The following is a 19,146-nucleotide window of genomic DNA, read 5'->3' on the forward strand; positions in this document are numbered from 1 at the left end:
ATAAGTATTACATATATACACCAAAACTGTTCTCCCTGAGCATTAGTGTAATGGGTTTTTTTTCATTTATCATTTATGAATTTACTGGTTTTTACAATGTACATATATTGTTTATATAACCATATAAACTTTTTTTTTTTTTTTTGAGATGGGGCCTCACTCTGTCGCCCAGGCTGGAGTACAGTGGCACGATCATGGCTCACTGCAGCCTTGACCTCCCTGGGCTCAGGTGATCCTCCCCCCATCTCAGCCTCCCAAGTAGCTGGGACAACAGGTGCATGCCATCATGCCTGGCTAATTTTTCTATTTTTTTTACTGAGACAAGGTTTTGCCATGTTGCCCAGGCTGGGATATAAACATTTTTTGAAATACATGATTGGAAACACTTTAAAATTCTGAATGAGGAAAGGAGTGACAGACAAAGTATTTGACATTTGATATATGAAGGGTACTGACCAATTAGAACCCACACCAGGCATTACCTAGTATTTACCCAGTATAATTGCACAGACCCATTAGAACTGACACTAGGCATAAACTCTCAGTATGACAGTACTGATCAGTCAGAATGAAGACTGGCACAAATACTGGGCACAAATACCAGTACAATTGTACCACTGCACAACAGCCCAAAATCAGCCCTGAAAAAGAATGGGAAATTCACATGGTCCACGGGCTCCCTTAGCTCCCGGCATCTTCTAATCGTCTGAGAGGTTGGGGCTGCAGTGAGCTGTGATGGCACCACTGCACTCCAACCTGGATGACAGTGTGAGACCCTGTCTCAAAAAAACAAACACAAAAACTAAAAAATCCTTGCCACTCTGATTGTTAGCATCCTATCTTCCGAAAGGTTTAACTACCTTTGTCAATCTAACCGCCCACCTCATCCTTTACCTCAGTAGGTAACTCCTCCTTTCTTGCAGGTTCATTCATTCTTTTCAAGTTATAAAAAATATTTTTGAGCATCTACAAATGTTATAGAACAGAAGACTTTTAGGATCTCAAATCCATTGCATTGCTTTCACAAGGGTTTGGCTGGCTTACAATAACACACTAGATACTATGAAGCTGTTAAAACTCAACTGCGGCTGGGTGAGGTGGCTCACATCTGTAATCCTAAAATTTGGGAGGCCGAGGTCAGGAGTTCAGGACCAGCCTGGCCAACATGGTGAAACTCCCGTCTCTACTAAAAAATACAAAATTAGCTGGGTGTGGTAGTGCACGCCTGTAATCCCAGCTACTAGGGGGGCTGAGGCACAAGAAGCACTCGAACCCAGGAGGCGGAGGTTGCAGTGAGTGGAGATCGTGCCACTGCACTCCAGCCTGGGCAACACAGCAAGACTCTATCTCAAAAACAAAAACAAAAACAAACAAACTCAGTTGCATCAGTCAGGATAAACTAGGGTTATCAAGAATTTATGGCCAGGTGTGGTGGCTCATACCTATAAACTCAACACTTTGAGAGGTCAAGGTTGGAGGATCACTTGAGACCAGGAGTTCAGGACCAGCCTGGGCAACATAGCAAGACCCCATCCCTACCCCCACCCCGAAAAAAGTTTATTTTAAGGGGTTTTTCTTTTCTTTTCTTTTTTCCTAAAGTTTGTTTCTTGCTCCTGCTACATCTTCAGACTGGCAAAGGGCTGTGCTCAGTATTCTCACTCAGGGGCCAAACTCATGGAGGCTCCATCTCAACTCACATCAGTGAACGCAGATGCAAGAGAAGGAAGTGTGGCAAAACACACACTAGAGCTTAAGTTTCCACCAGGAAGTGACATATTTTATGTTAAAAGTGACTCTCATCACTGTCACCTACATTTCACTGGCCAAAGCAAATCACACAATCACACCCAACTTCAGAGAAGTCAGGGAGGTGCCAAATGACCATGCATCTAAAAGGAGGAAACCTCTAATAATGACCACGAAGGTAAGACAACAAGGACGACACAGTGACAGTGAAGTGCAGCCCTTACCTTTCCCAAGTCCTCCATGGACATCCCTGAAAGTGCTGGGCCAGCCTCAGCTTGCTCCTCTAGTAATGAGAAACCCAATACCTCTCTCTTTTTTTTTTTTTTTTTTTTTGAGACAGGGTCTCCCTCTGTCACCCAGGATGGAGTGCAGTGGGGCGATCTTGGCTCACTGCAACCTCTGCCTCCTAGGTTCAAGCAATTCTCCTGCCTCAGCCTCCTGAATAGCTGGGACTACAGATGCCCACCACCACATGGGCTAATTTTTGTATTTTTGTAGAGATGGGGTTTCACCATGTTGGCCAGGCTGGTCTCGAACTCCCGACCTCAGGTGATCCGCCCGCCTTGGCCTCCGAAAGTGTTGGGATTACAGGCGTGAGCCACCCGCGCCCAGCTCACCCAATACCTTTAAAAAGGGCTCCTTGCATGGAATTAGAACCAGCTGCCTGAGACCTCCCCCACATCACCCCTCATTTTGTCCTGCAGAGCAACACGGAAGAAATCTAATTCTGATTGTATATGTCTTTAAATTACTGAAGAATACCTTATCATCTCTTTCTCTGGGCTATTTTTCCTAAATCCTCAAAAAAAAAAAAAAAAAAAAGGAAATGAGTAACGAAGAGGCATGGTCCCTGTCCTCTAGAAGCATGTGGTACTATTTAAAAGCAGCCCTTTGGTGCTTTTTTTTTTTCTTTCTTTAAAGGAAAAAAAAAAAAAAAAAACTCCTCACCATATTTAGTTACTTTGTGTTACTCTCAGGATGCTAGGTTGCACACAATAAAACCAATTCAGGCTCTTTTTGAGATGGAGTCTCACTCTGTTGCCCAGGCTGGAGTGCAGTGGTGCCATCTTGGCTCATGCAACCTCCACTCCCAGGTTCAAGCAATTCTCATGCCTCAGCCTCCTAAGTAGCTGGGATTACAGGTGTGTGCCACCATGCCCAGCTAATTTTTGTATTTTTAGTAGAAACGGGCTCAAACTTCTGACCTTAGCCTGCCTGGGCCTCCCAAAGTGTTGGGATTACAGGTGTGAGCCACTGCGTCTGGCCCAATTCAGGCTCTTTAAGCCAAAAAGAATTTAATGAAAGGATGTTAGGTAGCTCAGAAGACCAGTGGGAGGGCTGGAGAACCAGACTCAGGGGTCATGCCCTGATCCAGCTTGAGCCAGACCCAGGCTCTATGGCGTCGGTGTCTTTTCAATCTGTTAGAGCCTACCACAAGCCAGTCTGGTAAGGAAACCCCAGCTACTGTCACCGCAAGTGCCACAGTTTGCCCCACTGACTCCAGGCACTGAAAGCTCCTGATGACAATTCTTCCCATGGCAGCTCTCTTCTCGCCACTCCCTCACACACACGCACGTGTGCACGCGTATGTGCATATACATGCACGCACGCGCGCGCGCACACACACACACACACATATATATAAAAACATACATATATATACTGGCCGCCCTTCACCAGAATGGATTGGTAGCCTCCTTATTTGTGTGTCCCACTACTTTCTGATTCTGAGTTGGGCCGTAGCACAGTTTAGCCGAATCTCAAACACATGCCTGATCCCGAGCTGCCGGAAAAGGCTAGGAAACGAACTGGCTGGCATCTCCCACTTCTCTGTTGGGAGATGACGAAAATAAATGAAACTTTAAAATATGAAGTATCTACCATGTAGACGGCAAATACCACCAGACATCCTGTACATATGCAACTTTAAAAAGTCTAATTAAATACAGAAGAACTCGCCCATACTGCAGCCTTTGGAGGAATCATGACGGTACTGGCATTTTGTTTTGTTTTCACCCTGAGGTAAAAAATAAGTGGCCCTGAGCTTCCAAGAAGTTATCCCAAAAAAAACCCTGGGTTGCCCACAATGCCCTGGAGAAGAGTGACAGAGCCCATCCCTTCAGCATGTGCTGGTGGCCTGGCAGGAACCAAAACGGCTGTTCTATTTCTTTAGACCTAACAAAGTGCCCAAAATATAGGAGGTGTTCCAGAGTATCTTTGTGGGATTAAAAAAAAAAATTCTTTATCTGATTTGGCCTCACCACCACAAGAGGGTATCATTTGCCCCACAACACAGATGACAAACTGAGGCTGAGAGAATTCTATGGCTTACATAAGGTCAAAGGCGGTATGCATCTAAACTGGCAACATAATTCCTGCACGGACAAGAAAGTGATGGTAGTATACACCCTGCCTAGTTTTTCTAAAAATTATTTTATTTATTTTTTGAGACAGAGTCTTGCTCTGTCACCCAGGCTGGAGTACAGTGGCGTAATCTTGGCTCACTGCAACCTCCACCTCCCAGGTTCAAGTGATTCTCATGCCTCAGACTCCCCAGTAGCTGGGACTACAGGCACACACCACCACGCCTGGCTAATTTTTGTATTTTTAGTAGAGACGGGGTTTTGCCACATTGCCAGGCTGGTCTTGAACTCCGGACCTCAGGTGATCCACTGGCCTTGGCCTCCCAAAGTGCTGGGATTACAGGTGTGAGCCATCGTGCCCATCCCCTGCCTAGTTTTTAACACCCTGTCGTAATTTCCTTCATTAGATGAGCTTCACTGGTTTAATAAAAACCTGAGGAAATGAACCATCAAAGGGATAAAGTCATCAGGAAAATTCAACACCTAGCACAACCTCACAAGTATCTGCAATAATTTTCCCATATAATTTAGCTCTTAATTTATAATGTTCCAGTTCCTACAGCTCATAAAAAATTACCCCAAATCTTAGTGGTATAAAACATTTATTATGCTTACAGATTTCATGGATCAGGAATTCAGACAAGGCAGAGGAGGGGACAGGTTGACTCTGCTCCACAGTGTCTGGGGCCTCAGCTGGAAGCCCTGAAGGCTGGCGGCTGGAATCTTCTGAAAGCTTATTCACTCACATGTCTAGACGTTGAGGCTGGCTGTTGGCTGGAGGCCTCAGTTCTTTTCAGGGGCAGGCATCCTCACAAAGAGCCAGGGAGAAGCTGTATCCTTTTTATGTCACATAGCATTATATTTGGCATAAGGTATTTCATACATACATACATGTTTGTGTATGTATGTACATGTGTATGTACATATATATGTAATATATTAACTGTTGCCTTGTAACAAATTACCCCAAAACTTAGTAGCGTATGATCACAAACAGGCAAGTCATGGTGGCATGTGCCTATAATCCCAGTACTTTGGGAGGCCAAGGCAGGAGTATCACTTGAGCCTGGAGTTCAAAACCAGCCTGGGCAACATAGGGAGACCCCATCTCTACAAAAAATAAAATATTAGCCAGTGCTGGGCACAGTGACTCATGCCTGTAATCCCAGCACTTTGAGAGACTGAGGCAGGTAGATCACTTGAGGTCAGGTGTTCGAGACAAGCCTGGCCAACGTGACGAAACCCTGTCTCTACTAAAAATACAAAAATTAGCCGGGCATGGTGGCACGGCTTGTAGTCCCAGCTACTTGGGAGGCTGAGGCATGAGAACTTCTTGAATCCAGGAGGCGGAGAATGCTGAGCTAAGATCATGCCACTGCACTCCAGCCTGGGCGACAGAGCGAGACGCTGTCTCAAAAATATATATATATATATGTACACACACATACACACACACAACTTATATATTATATATATTTACGTATATATAAATATATTTGTATTAGCCAGGCATGGAGGGGATACTGAGGCAGGAGGATTGCTTGAGCCCAGGCATTCAAGGATGCAGTAAGCTATGATTGTGTCACTGCAATGGGCAACAGAGTGAGATCCTGTCTCAAAAAAATAAAAATCAAAGTAAATAAAACCACAAACATGTATGATTTTACATAGTTTCTTAGGGTTGAGAATGTATAAGCTGAGTTGTTCTGTCTCAGGGCCTCTCATGAGATTACAGGACTATGGTCATCTGAAGGCTTGAAGGGGTTGGAGGATCTTCCTCCCAGCTCACACACAAGTGTTGGCAAGGGTCCTCCGTTCCTCACCATGCAGGCCTCTCCAGAGGGCTACTGTGACATGGTAGCTGGCTTCCCCCAGACCCACTGATCCGAGATGGAAGGTAAAGTGCCTTTTGTAACCTAATCTCAGAAGTGACATACCATCCCTTCTGCCCTGTCCTATTAGTCACACAGAGGACCCTGGGACAGTGTAGGAGGGAAGTATACCAGCATGTGAATAACAGAAGGTGGGACCACCGGGGGCCTCCTTGGAAAGTACAATCTGCTAAACAGATATGGTTACACGTATACATCTTCCTACCCTTCCCTTCCCTTTTGTTATTTTTTTTCAGACAGAGTCTTTCTCTGTCACCCAGGCTAGAGTGCAATGGCACAATCTCAGCTCACTGCAACTCCGCTTCCCAGGTTTGAGCAATTCTCCTGCCTCAACCTCCCGAGTAGCTGGGACTACGGCGCACTCCACCTGACCCAGCTAATTTTTGTATTTTTAGTAGAGACAGGGTTTTACTATGTTGACCAGGCTGGTCTCGAACTCCTGACCTCAGGTGATCCACCCACCTCGGCTTCGCAAAGTGCTGGGATTACAGGTGTGAGCCACCACGCCTGGCCCTTCCCTTCCCCTTTTAAAGTCCAAGTCTGTATTTTGTTCTGCTCCATCCCCACATCCTTGCTTTTTACATGCAGCAGGTATTCACTAAGTACTGGGTAGATAGATATTGTACAAGACATGAGTTGTGTTTGCACACAGCCAGCTTCCCTTCTTTCCGCCACATAGAGCACTTCTCAGTCCCCCGCAGTTGGATGGGCTTGTGACTACCAGCCAGTTAAACATGCATGGAAAGACCTGTGTCACTGCCACACTGAGGGAATGAAAGGCGGGGTTATGACTCTCTAGTCTCTTTCCTGCCATGGCATCCCACGAACTACAGATGTCAAATGCTCTGGCAAGTGTAGCTAACACATGAATAGCCTCAGTCTACTTCCATCCCAAACCTAAGAGGCTGTACAGAATGGAGGCTCTGTCCCCTGGGAGACAAGCTGCAGGCACATGAAAAGTATCTGAGTTTTGGGGGAGTTGTTACTGAAGCCTGACCTGACCTACCCATATTACAGATCTACCATCTCTTTTAGCAAACCTGCTAGCCTCAAGTTGCAGATGGGGAAACTGAGGCTTGAAAAGGCCAAAAGACTAACCCAAGGTCATATAGCAAGTACATAGTGGAGGTGAGTTTTGAATTTGAGTCTTCTGTCTACTAGTTCAGGAGGTGGTATGGTATATCGATTAATTCCATGGAAGGGTGAGCCAATAAACTTGACCTGAACCCTGATGAGCAAATCGCTAAAATTCTCTAAGCTCAATGATCTCAGTCTGTAAAATTGGGACATAATAATTACCTTCTTCAAAGGTTACCTTTGAAGATTATGAGGATTAAATGAGATGAACTCATAAATCATAAGCCCTTAACAAATGCTATATATTCTCATTATCATTTCCCTTATACTTCAGCCTCTGAGCTAACTATATAGAGTTTCAGCCTTTTTCCTTCACCCTTCCCCTGATTCAGATCCTTTACAAGGCATTTTCCAATCAATTCCAAAGCCCCAGGACTATTTCCTCCATGGTTTCTCTTGGTAAAGATGTCAAGGTGATTTTTTTTTCCTACTCAAACATAACACATTTTCCATCTTTCTATTAATAGCCTTTCTCTGCCCAACATGCTTTTTTTGGGCATTTCTCATTAGTGCAGCTAGCCTGGTGACAGGATACAGCACTGTTGACTCAAATCGGTAGACACAAAGCAAACCAGCTTCTCGCTCTGCCACCATTTGAGAACTTACAGCAAGAGAAAACTCTCAAGGAAAACAAAGCTTGATCTGCAAAGGTCACATGTGTACCTACCCTGGGGGAAGAGACCTTTCCCAAGCTCTTCTTGTGTACTGGAAAAAACTCATTACCTGTTCTTCAGTATGGGAATAGTCAAATAAATGAGGACCCAGCCCCGTAATAAAATAGTATGTATGTAGTCACCAAAAAGAATGAGGTAAGAATGTAGGAGTACTGACTGAGAACAATGCTGATGATACAGTTTTCAGTGCAAAAAGCAAGTTCCACAACAATATACGGGTATAATCCTGATTTTTGTAAAAGAAATACAATTTAATCAGGATACATACATATGTATGTAATTATACATATGCATGTCTATATGTACAAACATACAGATACACAACTGTATATGGGAAAAAAAAAAACAACGGCCAGGCGCAGTGGCTCATGCCTGTAATCCCAGCACTTTGGGAGGGACAAGCAGGTGGATCATTTGAGGTCAGAAGTTCAAGACCAGCCTAGGCAACATGGTGAGACCCCATCTCTACTAAAAATACAAAAATTAGCCAGGCATGGGGGCGTATGCCTGTAATCCCAGCTACTTGGGAGGCTGAGGCAGAAGAATCACTTGAACCCAGGAAATAGACGGTGCAATGAGCTAAGATCGTACCACTGGACTCCAGCCTGGGCAACAGAGTGAGCCTCTGTCTAAAAAAAAAAAAAAAAAAAAAAAAAGAAAAGGAAAAAACAGGGGCTGGGCACAGTGGCACATGCCTATAACCCCAGCACTTTGGGAGGCCAAGGTGGGTAGACTGCTTAAGCCAACCTGGGCAACACAGCAAAATTCCGTCTCTATTAAAAAATATACAAAAATTAGCCAGGCATGGTGGTGCATGCCTGTAGTCCCAGCTACTTGGGAGGCTAAGGTGGGAGGATCACTTGAGTCTGGAAGGTTGAGGCTGCAGTAAGCCGAGATTGCACCACTGTACTCTAGCCTGGGCAATAGAGTGAGACCCTGGTCTCATTCAATCCTCACCATGTCTCTATGAGGTAGGTATAATTATCCCTGTATTACCAAAAACTAAGGCTCAGAGTCAAGTGTTCAAGGTCACACAATTGAACATGCAGCAAAATACATTAGTCAACAGAATATGCAGTTCCTAAAATGTAGTCTGTTTGTACCCAGTAAACACTGTGCCACGATTTCTGCAAATTCACCTGCTTATCAAACTCGGGCTTCAGAGAGTCTTCAGTGAAGATGTGGAATTGGATCTTCCTGTGGCTAAAAAGCACAGCTGATTTGAGCATGACCAGCGTCTCCTCCAGCCGATTGCCACAGGCCACCACAGCCAGGTGGATCCAGAGCTCGGGTGGCAGCACAGCTTGGAAACTCCTGGGTTCTCCAGGCCTCCTAGAAAGAAGGAAAACAAGTGAAAGCTATTACTAAACTCAAAAAAGTAAAAACAACAAAAAACCGGCGAGTGAATGGTTAGAACATTTCAAAACATGATCAGGCACAATCTGTTATATTTTATAAAGTGATAAGCATTTTGACAATTCTTCCTGCTTAGAGAAAAATACCATTTATTCCCATATTTATCCTGGCAATAGCACGATGAGTCACTGTTTGGACTGCTATAGGTGTCTGAGGCTTTTTCTGCCAGCACTCAGCTGTCTAGTGCCTGCTGGCTGCCTACTGGCCCATGTTTGGAAATAGTATTGCTAAACTTCGACAGCTGACACAAGGGCTGTGGAGCTCCCACTCGCACAGGCCGTGGAAATTAGATTTGAATGCAACTTGAACAAGAGGAGTGTGGGTTGTGGCTTTCCCATGTGAAACAAGCAACATGATATTCCCATCATCTGGATGTTTTTAGGTTGGGGTGGAATGCATGACCACTGGACCAAAGCAAGTCATGCAAGTCTGGGAGGTGAGCAAAGAAAACAACATATGTGCCCTGACTACATCTCAGGAGAGTCTTGAAGAAACAGGTGTTAATCCTGACCATCTCGCCAATACTGGTGAGGTGGTGGGTATGAAATTCATCTTCCAGTATGAAATTCACATTAATGAGAAACAGGTAGGAGAGGGGGTAGGTTAAACTGAAAATCATCAAGGTATCAAATACTGAGTCAACAGCTGACAGAGGGATAGGGTCCAAGGGTCCAGAATCATCATCCAGCTATTTCCTAGTAATAAAAGATTTGTTCCAGACGAAGGGATGCAGCCAAGCCTTAAACATACCACTGAGAAACATTTGCAGTCAAGTTGGAAGAAGTTGGCCTGGAAAAGGTGCCCTGAGACAAATGAAACTAATTTACTTGCACAAAAGATTTGGAGACCAGGGGAACTTGGATGTCAAATGCTACCTTCCTTCCAAAAACTTCGAGTTCAATCAGCTTGCTGCTCCATTATTCACTGCATGGTTGAATAATGGCAGTTTTGCTCCAGATTTCTTTCACCAGGAGGAAAGCTGAAGATGTAGGTGGAGCATTTTGGAAAGGTTTCCAATTTGATTACTTATGAGCATGCTTAGTAGAAGCACAGCCTCATGGCTCAGCTAAGACCAGATGCGAAGAGTTACTTGGATTCCATTTACTTCGGGGATCACAGGAAAAGACCGTAGAGACATCCCAAATATCTCTGGAAATTGTCCACTTCTCTCCATTCTCCTTGCCATTATCTAGTGAGGCCACCATCTGCCTTCCCCTGGATCACTGCGACAGCCCTCTGGGTGGTCCACCTGTCTCCAACCTTATCTTTAACCCCCAGCCTATGCTTTCTCCTGGTTGGTGCCAGGGTGATGTTTCTCTAAAATGCAAATAGGATTGTGTTATTCTCTTGATTAAAATCATGCAAGGGCTCCCCGCTGCCCCCAAGATCAAGTCCAAGCTGCTGACTATGGCTCCTACTTATATCTCTCACAACTGCCCACAGCACTCCAACCTGGAGAGATGGCCATTCATAATCATAGTCATATTCTGTTTCACTTCCAGTGCAGGTGACCACGCTGTGTTGGCTCCAGGTCTTGGCACATATATTGTCTGTCTCTCTTTATTTCAGAAATGCTCTTCTCTGCCCTCTTTTCCTTGCTAACTTCAGACCATTTATTAATCAACAAATCTTTACTAAGTACTATTATGTGTAGGCATTATTCTAGGAAGACAGTGAACAAAACAAAGACGCCTGCACTGGAAGAAGTTACGTTCTGTAGGGAATAAGGGAAACACAAAAATAAGTAAGAGTCAAAGTGGATGGTAACTAAATAATTTATATAGAAAGCTAGACAGTAATAAGTACTATGAAGGTAATACATAGTGGAGAAGGATGGGGGTACCAGGAGTGACTGGGGGGCTGGGGCAGTATATTCCCAACAGTGCCAAGTTGGAAAAGGCTTAACTAAGGTGAGCTCTGCAAATGACCTGCAGGAGGGGAGGTAGTGAGCCATGTGCACGTCTGAGGGGAGGAGCATACCACAGCAGAGGGGACAGCAGAACAAAGGCACTAAATCAGGGATCTGCCTGAAGAATGTGAGGACCCCCGCCTGCAAGACTCACAGGCCTGGTCTCTTCCTTGGCTTCATGGTTGGGTTTTCATGTTTGCTATTTAAGTCAACTCCCAATTCACATGTAAAGGGATGTGGAGATGTTAAAGATAATGCTAAAATGACAGTCAATTTCTAAAAATCAGTCAAGACACTAGCTGAAATACACTACGAAAAATTATGCCCAATATTTAGGGATATGCATATGACTCAAATGGACTAACACCATAAAGGCAATCACTTAGATATCTTAAATATGAACACCCTCACCTGCCCCCAAACAGAACGACTCCATCTAGTTTAGCTTTACATATTGGGCTTCTGCCAAGGATAACAAGTTTTAATCTTAGTAATCAGGGAAGTACAAATCCAAATAATAAAGAGATTTATTTTTATTTTCAGATTGGCAAAAATTACAAAGTAAAATAGAAGCTGCACCATATTGAGCTTTCATGTGGATATGGGGCAGGGAACAGCTCAGGCGCTGGTGGGGGCAGTGTAAGTTGGACTGAACACTTTGGAGAGCCATTTGGCAACATATAGCACAGGTGAAGATGGATGTACGCCCTCCACCCCCGCAGTCCAACTCCTGCATATATAACCTGAAGAAACTCTTGCACATTTGCACAAGACCTACGCAAGAATGTTCACAGCAGCCCTGTTTATTGAAAACGAAAAACAGGAAATAAACTTCAGTGACTATGCAAAGGAGAAAAGTGAATATATTTGCTATGTTTTTAAAGTGAATACCATATAGCAGTGACAAAAAATAAACCAGACTGGCATGTACCAACATAAGGCCAAAGAGAATGAAAAACAACAGGCCAGTGCAGTGGCTCATGCCTATAATCCCAGCAGGAGGTCGAGGCAGGCAGATCATTTGAGGTCAGGAGTTTGAGACCAGCCTGGCCATGATGATGAAACCTTGTCTCTACTAAAAATACAAAAATTAGCTGGGTGTGGTAGCCTGTGCCTGTAATCTCAGCAACTTGGAGGGCTGAGGCAGGAGAACTGCTTGAACCTGGGAGACTTGAGGTTGCAATGAGCTGAGATCGTGCCACTGTACTCCAGCCTGGGTGAGAGTGAGACTCTGTCTCAAACAAAACAAATGCAGGATAGTGGTTATTTTCTTTTCTTCCCTTCTTCTTTTTTTTTTTTTTTTTTTTTTTTTTGAGACAGAATCTCACTCTGTCGCCCAGGCTGGAGTGTAGTGGTGCGATTTCAGCTCACTGCAACCTCAGCTCACTGCAACCTCTACCTCCCAGGCTCAAGCAATTCTCATGCCTCAGCCTCCCAAGTAGCTGGGACTACAAGCGGGAGGCCATCATGCCTGGTTAATTTTTTTTTTTTTTTTTGTATCTTTAGTAGAGATGGGGTTTTGCCAGGCTGGTCTCAAACTCCTCGCCTCAAGTGATCCGCCCACCTCGGCCTCTCAAAGTGCTGGGATTACAGGGGTGAGCCACCATGCCCGGCTGGATAGTGGTTATTTCTGATTAAAATCTTATTCCTTAAGCCAAGTGGTGGGCACTTCATTTTGTTATTATCTATATTTTCTGTGGTCCCAAACTATTTGACTTTTTTTTTTTTTAATTAAAAAAAAGCATACACTGTCCTGCAAGACAGCAGGCCACCTCTTCTCTTCTTTGCAGGCTTCAGTGATTTGGGTCTGCACAGTACAAAAAACAGGGGCTAGGGATGACAATCATTCACAGTGTCTGGTGACAGGTACTAAAGAAAAACAAAACCTCTCCTGGTGCCAGTTCAAGTATCAGTGGTTGGGATTTAATGAGACCTTTGCTGGCCTCACCCTACTACTTCTCACATTACATGAAAAATCTCAGGCTTTAGATAATCAGTGTTAGTGCTGTGCAGTCACAATGCATAATAAAGTTTAAGGGCACTGGCGTGGTGTGCCTTTCACCAGCTCCTACTGACGGCACTCTCAAACGTCACTCAAGATTGTGAGGATCCAGGGGAGGAGTGCAGTCTAGGGACCTAGGACTTCTTAACCCCTTGAATGACTAGGATTGGGCAGGGAATGGGTGATAGGGAATTCTAGCACTGCTGTGACTGATGGTTAATAATGTTCTTATTTTTACTTTATGAAAGGGGACTGGAGTGAACATTTGCTGTCCAGGAATTTTAAGGACCCATTGCTAAGCCAGGGGCTGATGGCAACGATCCTGGTAACCATGCTGGTACAGCCTGAACAGGAATCAACTTATCACAGTGGAAAAGCAGAGTCAGATGATGGCAGGGCAGATCTCTGGTGATACCACCTGGATCTAGGTGCACCTGACCCTAATCTTGGGTAGTTTAGTTATTAAGCCAATAAACTCCCTTTTGCTTAAACCAATTTGAAACAAACTTACAACTTAGCAATCAAAATAAGAGTCGTAACATAGGTCCTAAAAAGATGTTTCTAATCAACTTTGACTCTTCCTGCCTCGCTCATATTCACCTGATTTATCCTTTGAAATGCCCACTGAACCCATTCCCTCCTTGCTGCTCACTGCTATGACCCTTACCCAAATCCTGACCATTCTTCCAGTTTTGTGGCTGGAAGAGATGCCAAACACCATGTAGGGCAGGGGATTCCCTACCTGGCCATGCATCACAATCATCTGCAGTGTTTGTTATTCTGCAGACTCCCGACCCACAGAGATTCTGATTCCATGGGTCTTGGGTGAGGCCCTGGAGTCTGCATGTTAACACACTTGTACTACACACCATCCATAGTTCAGCTATGGTCAGGAACCAGGGATCTGAGCTCACATCTCACCTCTTCTCCTTTCCTTAAGACTTACATTCCCAGAAATGGAATTACTGGGTTAATATCTATGATCCTTTCAAGAAAGTAGCAATTTTGATAGTTTCTCAAATTTACCCAAGTTCTAAAGGAAAGCATCAGACTATGAGAAGAAAACAAAAAGCGTAACAAACACTACCCTAGCCATCTCTGGATTACTTGTACTATGTAAGCGGAAATGGTCTTGCGTAAGACCTACTGCCTCCTAATTCCATGTATTCCAATGGAGTGATGCATAGGTGCTAGTAAACATTTAGACTCCAATGCAGCAAATAACACTGAGTCACACAGTGAGAAAGCTATTCCATTTTCAGTGCTTTTTCAACAACACCAACAATAATAAAGTCTCAGCTTGATGCTTGTTAAGAATTTTAATATTTTCCTATTCTGTTTTGTTTTGTTTTTTGAGACGGAGTCTCGCCCTGTGGCAAAGGCTGGAGTGCAATGGCGTGATCCCAGCTCACTGCAACTCTACCTCCCAGGTTCAAACGATTCTCCTGCCTCAGCCTCCCGAGTAGCTGGGATTACAGGTGCCCACCACCACACCCAGCTAATTTTTGTATTTTTAGTAGAGATGGGGTTTCACCATCTTGGCCAGGCTGGTCTCAAACTCCTGACCTCGTGATCCTCCTGCCTTGGCCTCCCAAAGTGCTGGGATTACAGGCATGAGCCACCGCGCCTGGCCTTTCTTATTTATTTATTTATTTATTTATTTTGGTAGAGATGGGATCTCACTATATTGCCCAGACTGAACTCCTGGGCTCAAATGATCCTTCCACCTTGGTCTATCAAAGTACTGGGATTACAGGCGTGAGCCACTGCACTCGGCTTAGCTTGCTGCTTACATGTCTTGAACACTTTTCTGATATTATCTAATCCTCCCTTTCAATTGAAAAGACACTGGAACCTTCAGCAGGAAAGAATACCAAACTAAAAATGACAACATTTAGTGTTCTTAGTGTTTGATTTGACAATTATCTTCTATTTATGTTATCACTGACAATTTCTGGCTTTCTGATGTAAAGTTTCTTTTAAAAATAAATGTACTTAGGATGTGGAGAAACTAGGACCCTCAAGCATTGCTGGTGGGATTAGAAACTGGTACAGCCACTTTGGAAAACAGTTTGGTAGTTCCTGAGAATGTTAAATATAGAAGGTACCATATGACCCAGAAGTTCCTTTCCTAGTTATATACATACGGGAATTGAAAACGTGTCCACATAAAAGGCTGTACATAAATGTTCAAATAGCAGCATTATTCCCAGTAGCCAAAAAGTCCAACTTAAATGTCCATCAACTGGTAAACTGATACATCAAATATGGTATATCCATACAATGGAATAGTATTTGGCAATAAAAAGGAATCAAGTATGATAACGATGCATGCTACAACATAAATGAACCTTGAAAACAGTAAACCTGTGAACGTAATGACAATGTAAAAAGCCACATATTTTATGATTCCACATATGTGAAAAGTCCAAAATAGGCAAAGCCACAGAGACAGGAAGTAGATTAATGAGGCCAGGAGCGGTGGCTCACCCCTGTAATCCCAGCACTTTGGGAGGCTGAGGCGGGCGGATCACTTGAGGTCAGTAGTTTGAGACCAGCCTGACCAACATGGAGAAACCCCATCTCTACTAAAAACATACAAATTAGCTAGGTGTGGTGGTGCATGCCTGTAATCCCAGCTACTCGTGTGGCTGAGGCAGGAGAATTGCTTGAACCCAGGAGGCGGAGCTTGCAGTGAGCCGAGATCATGCCACTGCACTCCAGCCTGGGCGACAGAGTGAGACTCTGTCTCAAAAAAAAAAAAAAAAAGAAAATGTGAAAATGTTCTGAAATTCTGTGGTGATGATGGAACAATTATTTGAATAAACTAAAAATGACCGAATAGTATACTTTTTTTTTTTTTTTTTTTTGATGCAGAGTCTTGCTCTGTAGCCCAGGCTGGAGTGCAGTGGTGCAATCTTGGCTTACTGCAACCTCTGCCTCTCCGGTCCCACCCAGTTCAAGCAATTCTCCTGCCTCAGCCTCCTGACTAACTGAGATTACAGGCATGTGCCACCATGCCCAGCTAATTTTTTTTTTTTGAGACGGAGTCTAGATCTGTTGCCCAGGCTGGAGTACAGTGGCATGATCTCACCTCACTGCAACCTCCGCCTTCCAGGTTCAAACAATGCTTCTGTCTCAGCCTCCTGAATAGCTGGGACTACAGGCACCTGCCACCATGCCTGGCTAATTTTTGCATTTTTAGTAGAGACGGGGTTTCATCATATTGATCAGGCTGGTCTTGAACTCCTGACCTCAGGTGATCTGCCCACCTCAGCCTCCCAAAGTGCTGGGATTACAGGGGTGAGCCACTGTACCTGGCCAATTTTTTGTATTTTTAGTAGAGACGGGGTTTCACCATGTTGGCCAGGCTGGTCTTGAACTCCTGACCTCGTGATCCACCCACCTTGGCCTCCCAAAGTGCTGGGATTACAGGCGTGAGCCACCGTGCCTGGCCCGAATTGTATACTTTTAAAAGGTACTTGAGTTAAACTGCAATAAAGTTGTTATTAAATAAATAAATACATCAATGCACTTAGCATTTATACCATGGATAGATGTTGTAAAAATTTTTAAAGCAGGTAATGGTAGTATAGCAATATTATAAGAATTGTGGGCTGGGTGTGGTGGCTCGTGCCTGTATTCCCAGCACTTTGGGAGGCCGAGGCGGGTGGATCACCTGAGGTCAGGAGTTTGAGACCAGACTGGCCAACATGGTGAAACCTGGTCTCTACTAAAAATACAAAAAAAAGTAGCTGGGTGTGGTTGCAGGTGCTTGTAATCCCAGCTACTTGGAAGGCTGAGGCAGGAGAATCGCTTGAACTGGGGAGGTGGAGGTTGCAGTGAGCCGAGATTGCGCCATTTGCATTCCAGCCTGGGCAACAAGAGTGAAACTCCGTTTCAGAAAAAAAAATAAAATTGTGATGCCATGTGGGAATGAGTGAAGTTTGTAAAATGTTGCCCTAGTTGTCCTGGCTCCAGTGTTCCCCACGCGCAAATGAAAAATGATATTCAGAATAACACAGAAGCCTCGGAGGGAGAAGCAACTTCCATGCTTCCTCTCCAGGGTGCCTGAGACAAGCGTCTCCCTAATCGCTTAAAAGTCTCAAGCATGTGACTTAATTAAACTTCAATTTCTGGAGTGTATAAATAATGAAATACGGCATTTATGTGTAGTGCTATTTACTTTGTAGCCTATTACTGCAAAACACACTGAATTATTAAAGCGAGTAATTGGTCCTACTCAGACCCTCTTTTCTGCCATCTCCTGTTATTTCTCTTATCAGTGCTTCTCCTGAACTGTCAAGCTAAATTAACTCAGGTGAACCTGAGGCTGCCATACAGACCAGCAGGGTAAGTTGGATGGAAAATCGCACTTCTTTCAAATATAGCCCTAACCCGTGCTGTTGGCAACTAGTTTTACTTACAGAAGGAAACAGAAATACGTGGGGGAAAATGGTAGAAGATGAATTTTAAGAAGCTGAATATGCTCACCTTATGGGAAGAATAGATTAGTGATGTCCCCCTCCCTAGTAGAGTATTTTGCAAGATGAAACCGTTTTTGCTATTTTAACATGGAGAAAGTCTGCAAATGAGGAGAGAGTGGCAGTTCAAGAAGCAGAAACAACACCTTGATATGGCCCCTAGAAGAAGAGTCCGGCGATGGATAATTATAGCCATGTCAAGTGTTGGCAACTGAGAGTCACTACTAAACTTCCCTGCAAACCACAGGCTTTGGAAAGCATGAATCCCCTGTCAAAAATTTTCTCCCTTGACATCATGATCAGATTCTTCACTCAGAACCCACACATGACACTAAGGACTTTGCTAACAGTTAAATCACTTTTAATGACCCATGGTTTCGAGTTAAATCAAATATCATAAATCTTTCAAGATAGACAGAAGAGGTGGCATTTGCCTTGAAGTCATGGTGTTATATGAATAATGCCAAGAGAGTGCCAAAAAACTCCATGGGGGGCTTCATGACATTATTTGATAAATGCATTTAATTATTAATAGTACATATTTAGCTTGGCTCATGATATCTGAAATGAGGCTGTATTCTTAAACAAAGTCTAGGTCTAACGCATGGGAGGTGTTCAGAGCCTAAAGTTGGTAATTACAGCTATGTGTATACGTGTGTGTGTTTGCTTTTAGACATCATTGTGCACATACATAAGCTTTAAAACTAGTAAGTGTCACAGCAAGGATTCAAACCCAGAGAGGTGGACTTAAGAGGCCATGCTTTTAATCTTTATGTTGTATTTGGAACCACATACACGTAAGTTAGAAAAAGAGCCCTCTCTGGCCGGGCGCGGTGGCTCACGTCTGTAATCCCAGCACTTTGGGAGGCCGAGGCAGGGGGATCAGCTGAGGTCAGGACTTCAAGACCAGCCTTACCAACATGGTGAAACCCTGTCTCTACTAAAAATACAAAATTAGCTGGGCATGGTGGCGCATGCCTGTAGTCCTAGCTACTCAGGAGGCTTAGGCAGGAGAATCACTTGAACCCGGAAGGCGGAGGTTGCAGTGAGCTCCAGCGTGGGCAACAAGAATGAAACTCCATCTGAAAAAAAAAAAAAAAGAAAAGAAAAAGAGCCCTCTCTGAGCAGATGAAGCCCCTATGCAAGGCTCCTGGCATGGACTGGATTTCAGTCTCCCACACCTCCCCGGGTGCTCGTGTGCAGGGAATGATATCCACAACAGACCTTTGCCAACTCTACCTTCCTAACAAACCCATCTGCCATTCATAGAGGTTATTCACATTTGTGTTGATTTATTCCCCCTCCAGAATTCTATGAAGGCGCCTGGATTATTCTCATTTCATTTTTTCCCTTATGATTGTTCCTAACATATAGGAGACTCTATTTCTCCTATTAACAAATTAACATGTTATAGGAGACTCTATTTCTCCTTTCCAAATTAACATGTTATTGAGATTTTAAAATATGAATCAGCAGGGCTAGTTTGAAATAAATGGCTGCTGACATACAAGGGAGAAAAATTA

The 19,146-nt window shown here is 44.0% G+C and overlaps 1 protein-coding gene across 4 annotated transcripts in view; it reads right to left on the minus strand.

Moving 5' to 3' along the window:
• Window positions 1-19,146, minus strand: part of GXYLT2 (glucoside xylosyltransferase 2) — an 87,428-nt gene that overhangs the window by 58,017 nt on the left and 10,265 nt on the right. For all 4 annotated transcript variants that reach the window (XM_024244365.3, XM_063721974.1, XM_063721973.1 and 1 more), the window contains exon 2: window positions 8,952-9,144. In XM_024244365.3, the coding sequence (XP_024100133.1) occupies window positions 8,952-9,144 (193 nt within the window). The remainder of the gene's footprint in view (window positions 1-8,951; window positions 9,145-19,146) is intronic.

This window comes from Pongo abelii, chromosome 2 (assembly GCF_028885655.2).
Source record: "Pongo abelii isolate AG06213 chromosome 2, NHGRI_mPonAbe1-v2.0_pri, whole genome shotgun sequence".
Lineage (NCBI taxonomy): Eukaryota > Metazoa > Chordata > Mammalia > Primates > Hominidae > Pongo > Pongo abelii.